The 20,357-nt window shown below is 37.2% G+C and overlaps 1 protein-coding gene across 1 annotated transcript in view; it reads left to right on the top strand.

The window, feature by feature from the left end:
* Dcc (DCC netrin 1 receptor) overlaps positions 1-20,357 on the top strand; it is a 1,087,105-nt gene that overhangs the window by 737,648 nt on the left and 329,100 nt on the right. Inside the window, exon 8 of the mRNA XM_029546911.1 lies at positions 10,182-10,338. Coding sequence (XP_029402771.1) covers positions 10,182-10,338 — 157 coding nt within the window. The remainder of the gene's footprint in view (positions 1-10,181; positions 10,339-20,357) is intronic.

The following is a 20,357-nucleotide window of genomic DNA, read 5'->3' as shown; positions in this document are numbered from 1 at the left end:
CCAATCATTTCTCTTCTGGCATCCTCCTGCATCCTGTCCCTCTCCCTGTCCCTGTCCCTCTCCCTCTCCCTCTCCCTCTCCCTCTCCCTGTCCCTCTCTGTCTCCCTCTTCCCCCCTCTCTCTTCTGCTGTCCTCTCTCTCTTCTGCTGTCCTCTCTCTTCTGCTGTTCTCTTAAGTTCCCTCTCTTTCCTTTATGTTCAGCAAAAGTTAGGAGTATCTTATCCCCGAATTACTCTGTCAAATCTTACTCTAATTCATCATTTTATCTTCCCCTCAATTAGACACCAATTTCAAACATGGCTGCCTCCTACTATAAACACTTTTTACCTTTCTTGATTGAGATTAAAGACTTTATTGAGATCAAAGTTTAAAGAAAAAAAATGAAGACTAAGGGTATGTCTGTGTTTCTGTGAGAAAGCTTAAAGGTGTGTCATTTAAACTGGATCACACAGACACAGAAGATCTTTGGATGTGATGCCTTGCCAAACCAATGTTGTTACTGGATTAAAATTCCTCTACACTGAAAATAAGCACAAAGACAAAATCTGTAGATAAGGCCCCTGTAGATATCTCAAGTCTAGCTCCCAAATATTTGGAATATCTGCAGATTGTTTATAGAATGACACTGTCTAGAAGAATAGAAGCAGGGCTGATGTGAACAGTATAGCGTAGAGGTAAAAAGGAGATTATAAGTCCTTATGTGTGATATCTTTCCACAGAATTATCTAGCAACTTTTCTTCTTTAGTCTTTGAAGAAATAATGATAAGCCTTTAACATAGTAGTTTTCACATAGGATTATTCAATGAATATCGAATGGGCTAATAATAGGTGATTTTACAAATTAAATTCATTATAATCAAAGAAAATTTACATACAGCAACAATTTGTACAATGTTAAAGGAAATGAAAATGTTGACTGTTGTGATGTGACATTAGATGTTGTCTACATGGGTTTCGTTGTCCCTCTGGGTCCCTCACTGAACAGAGAACACAGCAGTGGACTAGACTACTCAGTTGAGCAAAATGCCCCCAGGAGTCACATGCTTCTCCCTGACAATAGAGGCTCGCCCAGATTTATAGGTGGGTGCTGGAAATGCAAACATTACCCCATGTTTACACAGCAGTTGCTTTACCCACAGAACCATTCCCTAGCAACACGATTAATATTTAATAAGGTATTAGGAGGCATATTGATTGACTTTTACCTCACTTATTTAAAAGGAACATTTAAAAATCCACGTGTCATTCTTTTCAAAGTTCCCAATGGGCTATATGAAATGCCACAGTTCTTTGAACTCTGGAAACAGGTTAGAAAGCTAATTATGTGTTTTAATTTTTGAAATCACACAAACTTCTTTTGTGTACAAATTCAGGAAACTTCTTTATGAATGTTGAACACTTCAGTTTTATTTATTTCCCCAATTAAACAAAACATGTTAGGGTCTGTTGTCAAACTAACAACAGAAAAAAAATCTTCCAAAAGTTTCTCTTAGAGCAACTTTTCACTAAAAATATCCACATTATTTATATTTTCTATATTTTATCTTTTATATTTTTTATATTTATATTTTCTATATTTTATCTTTTATGTATTATGTGACTCAAAGCTAATGAAACAATGAGTTGATTGGTAGATATAATTTTCACATACAGTTAATGATATGAAAATGACACAGCAGCAATTAATCTGAATGCTTGAAGATATAAATATCTTTGATTTTAGGAATTTATTTTATCTTTTCTTTCTCTTGAACAAGATGAAAGTAGCATGCTACTAATATGCTCAGAACAAAATAAAATGTCTCCAAATACTATGTATTAAATTTGTCAATGAACTATACATCTGGAACCTTAAAAGACTGTGATTTTGGTAGAAAATTTAACTCAATAGCATACTAATGTTTTGGACGTAAAAATATTATTTTTTTTATTAAAAGCATTTTTAAAATTTGTAATTAACTTCAGAAATCATCCTAAACACTTGAATTTTTCTAATTTTTTTAAGTGTTCCTAAAAGAGAAAGACTATGTTGTTAGAGTATGGCAAATTCACTTCTTCCTCTCTATGACAACAGATAAAGAAACTGTAACCATGGAAACAGTAATGGGCCAGAGAGATTAGGGCCAGACAAGAGATTAAGCCTCTCAGAGCAGTGAAAGGGTTCTGATTGGTTCCTTATTAAGACCTTATTTGAAGAGAAGTTACTGAGGAAAGAAAGCATGGGGAATTAGCATGGGCAAAGTTAATTCCCCTATATAATGCAAGAAGCTATTTCTTTGTTTTTGTTTTGGTTATTTTCTTTAAAGGTATCCATCCTTTTCATATGACAGCTCTTTAAACAGAGGAGGAAAAAAAAAAAAAACCTGTGAATCCTGCTGTTCTCAGTTTTGTCTGTACCATCCAAGTCTGGACCAGGTGACTAAACTCCAGATGCCCAGCCAAGGGAGAAAAGAACATCTCCCTGTGTGCACATCCCCACTGCACTCCTCACTGGCATGCCCAGCACAAGTGGAAATTCAACTTAATTTGATGATGATGTCACGGGGAAGTGAGTTGTCTTGGAAGGAAAAGGATTAGAGCTATACTCATAGTATTTTGAAATACACACACACACACACACACACACACACACACACACACACGTGTGCGTATAATGTATAATTATATAAATAATTATATATTAATGAAGAAAATATGTATGTAATATATATAGGCTTCTTGAAAATGTTCACGAAAAATTTTAACCTATTATTAATCACATTTGAAAAGACTTATCAGACAGCATCTCCTAAGAAATGTGTGTCCCTAAAATTGATAAATGGAGAGGTGCTGTGTTCTAAGTTGTGTGATATGATCGCAGACAGATTTTCTGAGGAGAAATCATTAGTTAATTATTAAGTTCTTAGTTTAATGAAATTTAAGACCAATTATACAGGTAGTTTTAAGTGGAACGTGATTTTTCCAAATTGAATTTTGAAAAGGCACTGCTTGTATATGCTAAGTTATTTCTCTGCTGGTAAAATGAGACAATTCAAACCAGATTAGATTATAGTAAATGCGGGTTCATTGGGAAACAATCCCAAAGAGCCTCTAGGGAGAAGGGCAGCCAGCCTAAGAGCTGGAAGGTTCCTGGTTTGGGACAGCTTATGCTAGGTTGGGGCTGAGGGATGCTGGGAGAACCTAGAGGCCAAGTCTGCTTTGATATGTAAAGTATGCTTTTCCTTGTCCCTTGTCCTTGGGTCTGAAACCAAACCCTGAATGACAGTAAGCAAGAGTGTGGTGGCTAACTGTCCTTAGACACTGAATCCTTTTTTATCCATTCCATTAGGACAGCTTTGCTTTGTTCTTAGGTTTTATTTTAACACATATTTCTTGATTATTTGTCAGACACAAACCTATTTTTAAATAGAATTACTCATTATTTACTTTTAGACCATTCTTCTTATTATGAAAAGCCAACTTCTTGTTTCATGCTTTACCAACATTTTGGGGTGCTTTTCACCAATGGAGGGAGTGCAGAATACACTCAGCAAAGCAGGCAGATGGCTGGCGTTATCAACTGTGGAGACTGCTGGAATTGCACTGTGCCTAGCCTGGGGTTGAACAGCACAAGAAAGGGATGAGTATGAGCATCACCCCCCACCCCCAGGGGTTCCTATTGTCTCAACAAGCACAACAGACCTATCAGATGGCCAACCTCTCCCTCTCTACTCCTAGAGCAAAGGTTGCAAGCACGGATAAAAATGATGAGCTTTGTCTGTTGTGCATACACACAAGCCTTGCCCAAAGGACATGTTTCCATCCACAGGAGCATATGTTTCAATTAAGCAAGCAATAAAAAAATTCAGAACCAGAAAGGTATGATAACCTGTATTTATCTCTTTCAGAAGGGTTATCACCTGGACATCTCTTATAGCAAGTTACAGAAACTCCCATGGGATGGCCATTGTATTTTCTACAATCAATATCACCTCAATGACTCATTAATTGTCTTCATTTGGTATTAGAGCTTCACTATGGATCCAGAGTAAGCACATGCTTTTCAGCCTTCGTTGGCATCCTATGTGCTTGGGGTTGGCAGTGAGCTTATGTCGGCTTCACTTTCCAGTTAATGTCCCTTTTTCCAAACAAGAAATTTTATGTGACCCTGAAAAATATGGCATATGAGTAAAAGTTGCTAAGAACAAACTGCAAAGAACAGTGTATTACAAAACTCTTGGTATACATGCAAGTCACTATGTATTATATATGTAAGTCACCATGTATTATACATGAGAGCAAGTCTCTATATGAACAAATTGGATCTACTTGTTTATATCGACATAAAGATTTAAATTTTGGCTGGTTAACTGATTCTGTAGAACACTGAGAATCCTTTTTTAAAAATATGACCTATGATTTGATTTAATAGTTATGATCATTCAGGAAGCCACCTTGGAAAGAAGGTCACACTCAGTAGCAGAAGTTTGAGGCGATTTCAGAAATTGTTGAAATTCCTAATTTCAACCCAAAATTTATTTAGTTTTTTTATATTTTTATTAGATATTTTCTTCATTTACATTTCAAATGCTATCCCCCAAAGCCCCCATACCCTCCCTCTGCCTTGCTCCCCAACCCACCCACTCCCACTTCCTGGCCCTGGCAGTTCCCTATACTGGGGCATATGATCTTTGCAATACCTAGGGCCACTTCTCCCATTGATGGCCAACTAGGCCATCCTCTGCTACATATGCAACTAGAGACACAGCACTAGGGGTTACTGGTTAGCTCATATTGTTGTTCCTCCTATAGGGTTGCAGACCCTTTTAGCTCCGTGGGTACTTTCTCTATCCCCTTCATTAGGGATCCTCTATTCCATCCAATAGATGACTGTAAGCATCTACTTCTGTATTTACCAGGCATTGGCATAGACTCACAAGAGAGAGCAATATCAGGGTCCTGTCAGCAAAATATTTCTGGCATATGCAATAGTGTCTGGGTTTGCTGGTCGAACATGGGATGGATCCCTGTGTGGGGTAGTCTAAAATGAAACTCAAGTCAGAAATCCACGCAGGAATCCAAAACAATACCAGCCTGAAAAAAAATTCAAAATATACTATGTTGATAGTTAAATGTTGAGTGATGACCTGCAGGAAAATATTATCTTTGATCCCTACAATTAAACTATTACAGATGTAAGAGCAGAAACTCTGTGTGTGTGTGTGTGTGTGTGTGTGTGTGTGTGTGTGTGTGTGTGTGGAAATCTATGCTGTTCTTGATCTCCAGTAGTCTCACGTCTGAGCTGAAGTGCTTCCGGTAGGTTTCATTGGCTCTCCATAGCATGGGGCCATGCCCAGGATAAAGTGTGTGTGCTGTCCATTCAGAAAAAGAGGTTATCATCACCTCCCTGCTTGCAGTCTCCTCCTACTGCCAGAAACACCTCAGAGTCATCACGCATTTGACTTTGATTTAATTTTTGACCATTCAGTAAGATTTTTACTCTTTCCTAGTATTTTGCCACCCCTCCATTCAATTAGGTGAATCCACTGCAGTCACTTCCCACAGTTAAGGTCCTACATATGTCATTCCTTAAGCATTCCTTTTCTGCCCTCTTATACTTAGCAACCTCTTTCCACACTGGTGTGCCGGTGATTTCTTCCACAACAAAGTGTACATTCTTAAGCCCCTCTTTAGTTTGGTAGAGGAAGTCTAACCAAAGGCAAATTGTAAGTATGAGCAGAGAGAGCAAGCAGACTGTGAAATTTGAAATTTGCCCTGGGATAAAAAGAAGATATTGAGGACAAATAAGCAGTGGAGTCATATGACCAAGTGTGTATTTGTATAAGCTTAGTCGGGATGCTGCACAAAGCATGTGCTGGAGGAAGGTGAATTACAGGAAGGTCTAGTTGCTCGGAGATGCTTGTGATGGATCGGATGAGCAAGGTCGTGACAGGGATAAATACTTAGCATTAAGCACAACAGTGTGGGTCTGCATGTGCTTCGTTTAATGGGAAGGTCCTGAATTCAGCAAATAGGAAAGTTGGGCCTAGACGGTGCACTCTGGCTTGCTGAGGAGATGTACCTAAATTAGATGCAACCAGAAGAAAGGACCCCGGGGGAGAAACAAGCTGAAAAAAGGGAGAGAATTTGGCTTCTCTGTACTGCTTTAAAATGTCTGTTACGTGGAAATCAGGGAGATTTTGTGAATCTTCCGCTTTGCTCTTGAAATAATACTTCCTATCAGATGACAATCGTTTCTCCTCCTCTCACAAATTGGTTCTAACAGACTGACTAACTTATAGCCAGTTTTTCTGTTTATTCCAAATACTCTAATTCTCTGGAATTTTTCTTTAATATACCAAAAGTAAACAAAAGGTCTGTGGAGGCAGAAATAACTTGAAGGCTTCCTGCCGTTCTGTAAAATCTCTGCATCTTTATGTAACGGGGAAACATTTCACATAGAAAATGTTTCTCAAACCATTGGAAAGGTAGGCACCTCCTTCCCTACACTTAAAAGGATCTCACAGATAACCAGTTTAGTTCCCAGCAGGAGTGCAGACTCAGCTGATCCCTGCATAAAGTGAAAGAAAACAGAGAGAACTAGAGAAAATAGTCTGCAAAGACAGTGTACACATTATCTATTAGGATCTGGATCTGTCCTCTCTTTGCACGACACAACGTTTACATGTTATACAGATGAAAAAACCCAAAATAATTAAGTAATCGAGAACACAGTTTAGCTTAATGAAGTGAAGATTACAGATGAAATAAACATATAAAAATCACCAAATTTTATGTATTTTAACAACATTGACTGTATATTTTCCTCGTATTTATAGTTATTTGTATTCAATGAACTATCTTGCTTGTACTCAATTAGTTAGAAATAGAACTTTCGAAGGAATCGCTATACCAAGAGCTTCTTTCTTAATGCCCTTTATCAGCTATTTCTATCCTGAAGAACATTGTCTTCCCATTATGCCATCAGTTCCCAAGAATAAGCCATTGAAGCCATGAGGTTCCTGGTAATAATTAACAAATAATAGGCCATACCCACATCCACAGTGTGTGATGTTACTCAACAGTGAGAATTGTGCATGAGAACTCCTGAAAAGAAGTGGTTTCTGTTGAGACAGGCTGGCTGACTAGACTTTCAGTACCATGGAGATCTCCTAACTTTACAGATCCAAGAGTCACCTTTTCTTGGGCTAGTTCTCACCATCTGCAACAGCCATCCCTTGCCCTCTGCTGTGACTGAACTAATATCCTGTGAGTAATGGTATCCACATTTTCAAATCTATTAACTTAGCTGACTTCTGGTGTTCAATAATCCACAAGCTAAGAATATCATTGCATAATAACTTGCTATACACACTTCTCTGATGTTCTTGACAGTGCATTTTAGACTCATCTTGATTTCTGACTTTCTATTATCTGTAAAACCATAGAAGTTTGTAGAACTGCTTTCACATTGAAACATGAAATTTGGGATAGCCTAAATCTGTATTTCCTGGACATGGTCACTCAAAATGGCTACAGAATAAACTTTTTTTATTTCGTTAAAAAAATAATTATGTACAGACATTTGTATGGTTTGTAGTTGGAGGCTAGAAATCATCTGTCAAGATGAAACATTTTCTTGATTCAGGAAGCTGAACAATAGAAATAAACATATCCATCAAAGATGAATTATGCATTTACCAACAGACCATAATTAGGAAAAGAATGATGTTGGAATTTGTAAGTGACTCAAATATATGTAAATCCATTTTTCAACTGTAAATGTTGCAGAGCACTTTCTATAAGCAGCAGTTACTAATTTCTCCAATAAATTAAGGGATTCTCTACAGTAAATTACGATTGTGTATCTTTCTGTCTTAAAGAATTGTTTGTCTCCACTAGCAGATTACTCATTGTTAGTATTTCTGTCTTTCATTAGTAAATATTCAGTTAAAAAATATGCATTAATAATATTATATTTAATTGAAAACTAACTATGTATACATATGAAGGGTCCCCAACAGATATACAGCAAAGGACTGCCTGGTCTGGGTTCAGTCAAAGAAAATGTCAGAGAAGATGCACCCTTAAGAGACTGGAGGCCCCTGGGAGTAGGGAGGTCTGGTGGGGTGGGTAGGGGGTGGTAGGGACATCCTTGTGGAGACAGGGGGTGGGAAGAATGTATGGGATGTGGAACAGTCAGAGGGTAGACCAGGAGGGGTATAAAATCTGGAGTGTAAAATAATATTAAATAAAATTAACAACAAAAAAGTCTATTTCCCCACAAAAATCATGGTATAGACAGGTCTGCAAAGCATTTTCTTATTTAAAATTTGTTGGGGGCAGGGCCTGTCCTGTTTTGTATGATGTCATGTCTGGGCTGGTGGTCCTTCATAGGTTCTAAAAGAGATCATGCTGAGCAAGTCCAGAGGAGTAATCCAGTGAGCAGCATCCCTCCATGACCTTTGCACCAGCTCTCCTCTCCAGGTTCCTTGGCTCTTTGATTTCCTGCCCTGACTTCCTTTGACAATGAACAATGATGTAGAATTATAAATCAAACAAATGCTTTCCTGCCTATCTTGCTTGTAGTTGTGGTACTTCATCACAGCAGTAGTAACCCTAAGACATTCATATAGTGTAGTGCCCAGTATGGCATGATGATTCCATGCTAACTGAGTACCTAACACTTCACTCATCTATCATTTCTTTAGTGCAACATTTCGAACATACTCTTTCATGGTTTACAGCATAGAATGCATTATTATAAACTACTGTGCTTTTCCATGCACTATATTTTAAAATCAAATCCTCCTAAGGCAGACCCAGAGGAAAAAAAAAACATGGCATGATCATATATCTCTTAGGGATCCAATAAAGTTGAGTGTACAGAGATATATAACTAGAGTGACTATCTAAGCCTGGAGATGGGGGAGTGTTGATCAGTTGGTTTCACATTCATCATCAGTTTTCAATTTGTTTCTTTTAATTTTTTTGTCCTCAAGATTATATAAATACTTATCCCAAAGCATATAAAAATAGTATAGGTATATTATGAATGAGTTAGGTTTTATCTTTACTTCTTGTCTTTCTGTGGCATTTTTGCCCACCCAGAAGTTTTTGGTTATATTTTGGAATGTTAAAGTGTTATTGAATTAATATTTAAATGAGAATCCTATTGGTCCATGTCCATTTGTGTACAGCTGTTCTGTGTCTTTTCTCTTGTTAATCACCTTTCAATGAAACCCATAATTAAAAGAATTATAACTTTTCTTTGACAGAGAAAAATGTTTATTTGCCTGATATCAGGTGATTTCCTTATTTAAGATAATCGTATATCATTGCTTCTTCTACAGTAATGAAAATAATAAACATAACAGTCAAATGCATTTGCTAGATCTTCATGAGACCAAGGTTCTCTCTCTTGCTTAGCTTCAAACCCTTGAATAAGCTAATAGAAGCACTTAGACTAAATTGTAACTAATATAATTTTGTACGTAAATGTCTTGTTTATCTTCTGAATTGTAAGTTTTTGTTCAAATACGGACACATGGATTTATTTTGCTTTCACTCACTTATTCATATACTTAACCAGTCCCTACCCCATTCATGAAAGAATTCAGAGAAATATAATTATTACATACTTTCTTCTGCTTCCATATTGTCTATCTTCTCTTGTTCAAAATATTTCATCATTTGATCTCGTAAGAAATATAATACATTTATAATATTGTATTGAGTCCATACTTTTAAAGCAAGGCCTATCTACATTGAACTTTGTAGAGGTAGATGAGGAGAACCGATATTCAGTTTTCTTCTGATTTGTGTGCAATGGTATATGCTTACCCCTATATACACATCATACATACAATGACTTTTAAGCATTAAAAATTGCATTACCCAATGTCATTCCCTGCTACTTGCTACTTACCTATAGTGGCATTGTTTTTCTTTTTGTTTTGGATTCCAGGGATAGAAAAAATATCCAAACATCATACAATATAATCATATGCATTATTGAAAAGTCACTTCTTAAAAACCTAAGGAATTCAAATTTTTTCTTTATTCCACTTCAGATATTATCTCCCTTGTTAGCCTTTGTTAGGACTTGCTTGATATTCTTGGCCATGTATGTTATAGCTCAGCTCTGAGTCGTTCCTGGTGGTGCCAGCACTTCTGATGTTCTCCTCTTATTCTTTCTTAGCCATCCCAAGCTCCAGCATCCTCCCTTCTGCTCCCAGAGATGTGGTCCCTGTCTTGGTTTCTAGTCGCTTTGTCCGTTTGAGCTGGCGTCCACCCGCAGAAGCAAAAGGGAACATTCAAGCCTTCACGGTCTTTTTCTCCAGAGAGGGTGACAACAGGTAGGTACCATCAGTAAATTTCAGCTTCTTCCCTTAAACACTTTTAACGTCCAAGTGAGGAATTGATGGTTGGGAGAACTTCAGGAGGACCAGGAAGAATGTACAAAATCTTTGTCCAGCCCTTCTTTCAAACTACACGAATAGGTTTGCTTTATCAAAATAAGATACCTTTCAAAATTGCATATACAACACCCTTGACAAAAGGCTAGGATGCAAATGACTATATATTTTTCTTTGATTTTTACACTGATACAAAAATAGGTTTTTCTGGATATCGGGAGAACTCAATATTAAGAACCACTGTGATTACTCACCAACAATCATGATCTGAAGAACACAATGACTTTTTTGGTCTTTAAAAGAAGAAGAAATAATAATTGCCATTTAAAGTTTCTGTTAGGATTAAATTAAGCTCAAACATGTAGTGGTCATAGTAGAGAGTATATGTATGATTTAACAAAAATTGTTGGTGAATATACTATTTGGCTAGGTAAGAGTGAACTTCACTTTCACTTCTTAAAAAATTGCAATTCAGTGTGTGATTTTTGTTTTTCCAAAGACTTTCCCCCCTCAGAATATTTCAGCATGTTAGGGTTAGGCATTTTGAGAATATATGGAGTAAGTTCCAAGGAAGAAGCTGAGACTCATTCCTGAGTGTTCTAGCTTCTCATGGGTAGGGCTTCAATCTGATGGGATCTTTAGGAGCATCCCAGGACCCTCAGAGCACTTGATGGTTAGGTGATGGCTAGTTAATGGTACATCACAATGATGACTGAAGAATACTATTCACACCGCTTCACAAATGGGTTTTCCTTTTCTGTTTATTAACAGTAATCAAACTATATCCTTTAAAGTTTCTGTTTTTGTTTAAAGTTGGACCCAACTGTAAAATGAAAGGTGAAATATATACAACACAGCGTGTGATTACTAGGATTGCCCACTGAATGAAGAGGCAGAGATTTCTGTTAGCCTCACCTATGCGATTATTTTCTCCTTGACTTTATCATATGTTAGGAGAATTTGGAACTTAGTTTGTATATTTATGAAAATTAGAAAGAACAATCTTTTTTATTTTTTATTAATTAATTAATTCACTTTACATCTTTATCACAGACCCACTCCCTCATCTCCTCTGAATCCCATCCTCCGTCTCCCTTCCCCATTCCCTACTCTCCTTCTCCTCAAACAGGAGGGTCACACACACACACACACACACACACACACACACACACACACACACACACACCTATCCATCCTGGCATATCAAGTTGCATTAAGACTAAGTGTATCCTCGCCCATTGAGGTCAGACAGGGCAGCCCAGCTAAGAGAAAGGAATCCAAAGACAAGCAACAGAGCTCAAGTCAGAGATTGCCCCTGCTTCAGTTGTTAGGGATCCACATGAAAACCAAGCTCCACAGTTGCTACATATGTGTAGGGGACCTAGGTCCAGCCAGACCTTGAATGCTCTTTGGTTGTCGGTTCAGTTGGAGGTAATAACATTGCCCAATTATTTCCTCCGTTTCTACCAGTTTTCTAGAGACACTGCACTATCATTGTTACAAAACCATGCTGACTATCTACTCAAATATACTTTTTTCTCTGTTTTCTTTATTTATGCTAATAGAGTCTACTTAATAGCCCTAAGTTCCACTTCTCTCCTCTCTGCTTCTCAGCTCTGGTCATTAAGTCTTACAAGGCTATGTCAATCCAAGTAACCCACGCCTCTTTTCTTCTGTCAGTCACTTCCACCCTCCTCCCCTCAGTCTCTGGGAATAGTTCTGCAGTTCCTAATGACCCCTCACTGTATGTGTCATCTTCACTCAATCCTCTGTTGAAAATGTGAGCAGACATACATTTAAACACATCTAAATTCAGTGTATGCAGACAGTAAAAGCTTCAAAAGTCTTTTGACTAGTGAACTCCAAGTCAAATCTTGATATGAGCAAAGGTCATATATATTATATTATTTTATATTATTCAACATATATTTTATATATACATCGATATATATTATGCAACAGATATATTTCATGTAATATTATTAATATATCATCAATATTACATGATACATAAAAATAAACTATAATTAAATTATTAAATTTAAAAAATAATAAAAAGGATTGTTCCTTCCTTTTTTTGTTTTTTTTTTTTTGTTTGTTTGTTTGTTTTTCAAAGCAGGGTTTCTCTGTGTAGCAATGGCTGTCCTGGAATTTTGTAGACCAGGCCTCCCTCAAACTCAGAAATCCACCTGTCTCTGCCTCCCGAGTGCTGGGATTAAAGGCGTGTGCCACCACGCCCGGTTTTCCCTCCAATTTTCATAAATACACAAACTGAGTTCCAAATCCTCCACACACTATTTTCAAATCATGATCTTGATCCTTTTGTTTTATTGCCGCTGGTCTTTGGATTAGTGTTCGTCATTGACCAGTATGTTGCTTAACTGAATAGTATTTATGGTTCTGCCCATCCCCAGTCCCTCAGCCAGTGTGACCCGGGTTGATTACCTCCTCATTTTTATTGTGTCACATCCTGTCCTGGGCTCTGCTATTGTGGTCAGCATTGCATGCTTGCTTTTACCTCTCCCTCCTCAGCTCCCTGGCTTTTCAATATTGAATTGCCCCAGGACTCATTCTTAGGGGGTCTCTTCAAGCTTGAATATAATCTTTGAGTCTGTTTCTCTCTCTCTCTCTCTCTCTCTCTCTCTCTCTCTCTCTCTCTCTCTCTCTCTCTCTCTAATTTTTACTTGGGATCTGGACTCACTGATCTTTTTTTTTCACTTGAAATCAATCATTATGATTGAACAAAAATCTAATACATGCTCTCCTTCAACTTTAAAATTCTCACCTAAATCCTTGTAATTCCACAGTTTCTGTCTAATTAATTGAAAATAACTTTCCAATCATGTCAAAGATTTTGGAGTAAATACCAAATTCTGTCTTTTTATTTGTACTCTATCCCTAATTAATTCTCAATCAACACTTTGTACTAAAATCTAAATAGTTCTATTCATGAAAGGAACACTTGTTTCTTGTTATAAAATCAAGAAAAAGTATGATTTTGCTTTTAGCTTAGTGTGAGAGCTCAAGAAGTTTATAATGTTACTCTTTAGATTTGGTGTTTATTCTGAGTTCAAAAGTCAATTAACAAAACATACCTTGGACCCTAGCATCTTCTGTTATGTAAGCTACTTTCCATGATACCATCACTAACATCTGACAAGTCAGATCTTGCAACAACTGACTTAGCATTTTGAATCATGAGCTGGCTTGTGCTGGTTTTCTGCATTAAAACCTTTCATTAACAACTCTTCATTCATATTTGCAAAACCTTTCTCTTTTGGGTCCTTGTTCCCTCTTTATTCCCATTATTTATATTCTTTTTTTTTTCATTTTTTAATTTTTCCTCCAGATCTTTTATTTTTATTTTTTTCCTCCAGACCTTTTAAAACATGCTCTAAATCTACTCATAACATCTCTTCTCTATTTGCTGTCATGTACACAGAACCCTCTACTTGAGTTCATTACCACAACTTTGTAATTCTTTACATAACTTCTACAGTATTTGCGCTGAATCTCACTTCTTCTTGAACATTTTTCTGGATCATTTGCACTTGTTGTCACCTTTTCTTATCCATTTAGTTTGTCTGTTTGTCTTTCTGTCTGCTTGCTTGTTTATGTTTTTTGTTTTTGTTTTTGTTTTTGTTTTTTTTTTTTTGGTTTCTGAGATAATGGGGGACACAAAAAAACATATTATGTTAACAATGCTAGTTAAAAACTTTTAGGTTCAAATAATTTCCTCAACTCATTCTTCCAAACAGCTGGAACTGTCACTGTGCCTGAACACTTTGACTAGCCTTTTTCATACTTATTAGCACTTACTTTCTTAAATTCCTTTCTACTGGTGGAACAGAGACTTATTTTGAGGTGTTCGTTTATTTGTTTGTATGTTTTTTTATCTCCTTTGAGTGCTGGGATGTTATTACTACCTATAACAATAACTAAGTCATATCAACACTAGCCATGTTTCAAATTTAAGCCCTAACTAAAACGTCAACTACTGTATGTAGGTCTACACAGGATTCCAAGTCATAATTCATCAATTCATTAATTTCTTTTTCACATCTTCCTCTGTGTTGTGTGTGAATGCACGTGTACGCTTGATGTCCCACTATATTTTTGACATATTCACATAGATTCCTCTGTTGTGGATGAAAAATAAACTCTATCCTATGCAGATAATTATGAATCAGATCTTCCAAGATAAATTTGCAGAAAGACATGTGTCATATTTCTGATAAATTCTTTTCCTAAGCAGTAAAATGAATTGTGGAGGGGGAAACACGGACAGCTATTCTATGAAACTTCTCATAACTGAGCAAAAGAAACTGATGATGAAATTTGATTTCAACATTCCCATTCATTTTGTATATTCTAGCTTCTCACTAGAGCAAATACATGCCATATGTCCCTGAAGGATGAGCTGTGCTAGCTGTTTGCATATGTAGATTTGTTTGGCTCCTCAAAACAATGTTTTAAAAGGTAGAGGATTTAACATCTGTGACTGATGAGCAGCATCTCTGGCAGACAAATTACTCTAGCTTATGTTGTCATTAGTCTGTCTGACTGGTTAATATTATTGATAATGCATTTTTTAACCTGCTCCTCTGGGGGCTTTCATCTTACCATTCAGAGAACAGCATATATTGAAAAGTTGAAAATCAGGTTTCGCATGGAAAAAATTTCTTCACAAATATCCACTTATACCGAAAAAACAAAACAAAACTGGAACTAAAAGTGATCATTGAGATCATGATCTATCTTTCTTCTACTTTAACGTTCAGAGACTGAGGCTCAGGGAAAGCAGTGGTTCCTATGTCCAAAGCTGTGAAGTTGGCACCAACAATGTTAACGAGCATTTACTGAGCACTTACTACACTAGATTGTAGGCAAAGCTTCTTGTGTGTGAGTGATCATTAGTAGTGTTCATGTACAAACATTATACAGGTAGGGGTAGAAGCTCAAATTTTCGTTATATAGTTTTTAAGGGGACCAGAGTTTAATTCACGGGTGAGTACAAATCAGGTATCCTCACCTGGTTTCCTCTGTAGTAAATTAAAGAGATGGAAGAGAAGTTAGCTTTTTGATATTTATAGAATTATGACATACATTTTTATCTATATTTCTCTCTAATAGCTTTTCAAACTTCAAAGTTTCAATGGATAATCTGATCTCTTTATTCATTTGTTAGCCTATTGTCTATCTCTATAAAGAGCACTTAGCTTTCATTTAACTGCCTGGAGATTACTTGTAGAGTTTGTCCCAGTGCAGTCAAAGTGTAAAGGTTATAAAGTTATAGAAATGAACCTCGACATTCGGAATTCTTTCTCAGAACTTTACTACCTGTGGTACTGTTGGTCAATGAGTAATTATTAGTCTGTATATCTAAAGATATGAAATTAATAGTGGTATGTAGTGTGTATATATTTATTTGTGTGTGTGTGTGTGTGTGTGTGTGTGTGTCTGTTACATTGATGTACTTTAGACTTAACAGTCTTTTAACGCTGGCTTGCACATTGAAGAACACATGAAGCAGTAACTGCTTAGTCTCAGCCTGATACCAAAGCTCCATGAAGAGTCTAGTACGAGCCTACTTTGAAAAGCTGAAGAAACTGGAGTTAGATTTCTACAAGTGATGGCAGCCCCTGTGGACACATGCACCATAGAGGACCGTAGCTTGCAAACTCATCCTGATTTAATTCCATCTTAGACTTTACCCATTGACAGTCCTATCATAGTACTCCTTCAGTTTGTTGTCCTACATGCTGCTTCTGGAAACACACACAAACCCAGACACACCCAGAACATTGTCTGATTAATTTTCTACTGGTCTCCTAATCTAGTGACATTGACAATCAAGATAAAGCATATACAATTTGTAATTTTTTTTCCTTGTATGGGGTGACAATAATTGGTATGTAAGATTGTGATAAGTATTAAGTGAAGCTTGTAAATGTATCTGAAACATTACTTCTTTGCCCGTGGCAACAAAAACAAGCTGTTCCTTTTAACCAGTGCCATATATAAATAATTGTGTGGGTTCAAAAATTAAAATATATGAAATACAGGGGCATTTCCTGACACTTACTTAGAGGAGGGATTTATTGCTTTCATAAACATTATTCCACTTCATCCCCAGATAAAGTTGTTATGATAATTTCCATTTATAAAAGAGAATATTCAGAAAGACTGAGAAATAGTACCTAAGCAGCTTTGCCAATAGTAAACAGTGGAACCAGGATGTAAATGTAAGGTGATCCCTTCACTCTATGTACAAAATAAGAAATATCTTCCTTTAAAAGGTACATGTAAAATACAGTACACATTCAGATGAGAGAATAAAAACACTTCTATAAGCATCACCCAATTTAATCTTCACAGTAGCCCTGAGTGGTAGGTAGACTAAGGTGGGTATCTTCATTTTGCAAATGAAGCATGGGAGACTCCCAGACACATCTGACATGTTCAAGGTCACCTGCTTTTTTGCAATAGAAAAAAGAGCCTGGACCAGGTCTCCCATTGTGCAGCACTGAAGTTTAATCTGGCTCTGCACTGCCTCAGAAACCTGCGCTCACTGCCAGGGATTAAAGACAAGGATTTATGACTGACACAGAGGATTCATTTTAGAATTCACTGTGCATTACATTTTCCAACATGGTGTTTACATATTCTTCCCCTGCTCTTCAGAGTTGAGGGCTCCGTGGCTGATGAAGCTTGTTATCCATGAAGGGAGTGTATTGTGATGGAAAAAGGACCATCCTCAGAATCCAATGCACCACAGTGACCCAGGCATAGAGCTCGGGGGAAGTAAGCCCTTCTCTGAGAGACTCTACTTCAGTGAAGACTGTAAAGCAGACAACTTTTACCAAAATACATTTCTAGGACATTGACAGAGAAAATGATGATTTCCTTCCTCTAATGAATGTAAAGTATACTGAAAACTAAAATAGGCCATCAACAAAGGTGTAGGCTTAGGTGTTTCAAGATCTACCTTTAATAAGGGTTCTAAAATGCTTCCAGCCCCCTTCTAGCCCACTGCCCAAAGGTAGTGGAGAAGACATGGTAAATAGGACGAGGGGATGTGGGCTTGTTTAGAAGTACTTCCTTGGGTCAATTCCAATCTCAGGTTTTCAGGATACCAGCAGTCCAGTTTAATAATGTCAAGTATCAACAGCAGTGGCATGATCTAACAGAAACCACCAGGCCTCTGATGACTTGGCATGAGTCAGCAGGAGTGACCAGGACCCACCGGGAACCCCAGGAGAAGTTCTCTGCCACACCTCTGTCAATGTAGCCAAGATCAGCAAAGATGAAGACTAGAGATCAACAAAGTGATTCAAATCTAGCTATGCAAGCATGCAGTCACTGTCTGTTGAGTCCTGTTTATACTTTCTCCAAACATCACCTGTCCTCCCATGGCTCTGGCCTCAGCAAAACACCATACGAGTCTATATTAGCAGAACACCATGTAAGTCTGTATTACTTGTCATAACCAGAAACTTCCACTTCACAAGGCTACATATAAATGAACCTTTCTTCATTTAATCAGCATATGTTGAAAAGGACTCAACAATTCACCCAGCACTGAATTAGAATTAGTAAAACAATCGTGGTTCCTTGGAAAGTCTTTGAAGAATCTTCCTACCTAAAAAAAAAAAAAAAAAAAAAAAGTCTCTGATATGGGTTAGAGTTCAGTCTACAAGAAAAGCTGTGGATGAAAAGAGGAAGCTAGACCTGAGGTCAGCTGCTGGGAACCCAATAGACATGCAGCAAACCTCTGAAGAAGTCAAAGAAAGAAGTGATTCTGGTTGAAGGGAAGGGTGTGTTAGTGGAGACAGAACAGGTAGGAAGCAATGCTGTTAGGACCAGGCAATGCACTACACATATTCATGTGTAGTGAATTTATTCTAGGATTTATTTTATGAGTATGATGGCTTGTATATGCTTGGCTCATGTAGTGGCACTATTAAGAAGTATGACCTTCTTAGAATAGGTTGGGCCTTGTTGGAGGAATTCTGTCATTGTGGGTGTGGGCTGGAAGCCAGTCTTCTGTTTGACTTTGGAAGGAGATGTAGAACTCTAAGCTTCTCCCCCATCATACCTGCCTGGGCTATGCCATGCTCCCATCTTCATAATGGAGTGAACCTCTGAACCTGTAAGATAGCCCCAATGAAAATGCTGTCCTTATAAGAGTTGCCTTGGTCATGGTGTCTGTTCACAACAGTAGAACCCTAAGACAATGAGTTTGAGTGTATGTCTGCATGAATGCATATGTTACATGTGTTCCTGGTGCTTGCAGATGCCAGGAGAGAAAATTAATTCTCCTAGAACTTGAGTGAGAGACATCTGTGAATAGCCATGTAGTACCAGGACATGATCTTCTGCAAAAACGTGGGTCTTCTGCAAAAGCCTGCAAGTATTCTTAATTGCTGGCCTGTTTGTCCTGGCCCATATTTGGAGGTTCTTATTGCTGTCAGTTGGAGTCATATTGCAGTAAACAGTAATTTCTAGATTTGAAATACTGCCATATTGTACTCTTAGTCTAGTTTTCTGCTAGGAACTCACTGTGTCTCCTTTACTGGCCTCGAACCCATTATCTTCCTGTCTCAGCCTCTAACCTCAGTGCTTGTATTACAGGAATCTACCAGCCAGTCTTGTTGTACTACTTATACTCACTAAAGGAATGAAAATGAAAATAAACAGAGAATAAGGAGCTGCTAAAAATATTTTTCATTAAAATAACGTTTCTTCCCTACAAAGGAATTAATGTGATTCTTCTTCCTGGAAGCAACTAATTAGGTACTTGGCACCTCATGACAGCATTTGTTGCTGAACCATAAGAACTAAATGTTAACACCCAATACACTTAGCTAAAGCAGAATATATTTATATAGTAGAATATTTTTGTTACAAATACATTTGTAAAAGCAGAATCAAGTTTAATACTCAGTCTCATTTATCTCTGAAGTAAAAAAGGCAAGTTCTGAATTCAGCTAACATAATCACAAAAATCAAACCAAAACAAAATAAAACAAACAAAACACAGCTGAAAAAAATGATTATTTGTTCTCTTCCTAAGAGGAACATTAGACTGAAAAGATTTCTTTGAGCAGCTCACACTCTCTAGTTTGTGCGTAGTACAACCATCAAGAAGGTGAAATAGCATATGATTAAGATGGAGTTAAATACAGATTTATAGGAATTTCTAAAATAATGGATGTGTGGTGATTCTATGTATGCAACCACATAATTTTTTCAAAGTAATCTATGTACTCAAAAATTATGAATCTTAGTGGCCCAAGCAATTCACTACCCTAAGAAAGTATATGTGGCAATTGTGTATAGTGCAAGGGAGCTAGGTGGCTTCTGTTCAAAATTGAAGGCTTCAACAATGAGACATTCATGGACATTAATATACATTATACTCTATGTTATAGATGCTATATTGAATATGTAAACCATGATTAATGAGAATATGGAGAGACACTGATTAATGTTGCTGAAACTAGGAGAGAAGACAGTCTAGACTCAGTTAAGACATTGCATTTCAGTCAGGTCCTAATTAAATCTCACTCAAAACAAGGTCTTGCCAAGTGCAAAAGGAAATATGAGTTGAAAGATGGTCGCTGCCTGTCCATGAAATGCACAAAACACAAGAAGAAAGTCATAGTGAGATGCTGCAGATGAAAATTGCATTCAAGCAATAAGTGGGCTTTTTATAGAGGAGTGTGAAAAGGCTGGGCCACATTGTGAGAGGCTCTAGACTGTCCCAAGGTCATGAGTTTGTCTCAGCTACAGGATGAGGGCAAGACACATGACCATGGGCATGAACTGACAGATTACATACATGGGAAAAAGAATACAATGGAAAGTACCAATAACTGAAAGTCAATTTCAAAGACGAAGCATTAAGAGAAGCTAGCCTTGTATTGCAAGCACCAAGTGCATTAGGATCTCTTTCC

This window comes from Mus pahari, chromosome 15, assembly GCF_900095145.1.
Source record: "Mus pahari chromosome 15, PAHARI_EIJ_v1.1, whole genome shotgun sequence".
NCBI classification, from domain to species: domain Eukaryota; kingdom Metazoa; phylum Chordata; class Mammalia; order Rodentia; family Muridae; genus Mus; species Mus pahari.
The sequence above is the reverse complement of the archived record's forward strand: the minus strand, read 5'-3'. Positions and strand labels throughout refer to the sequence as shown.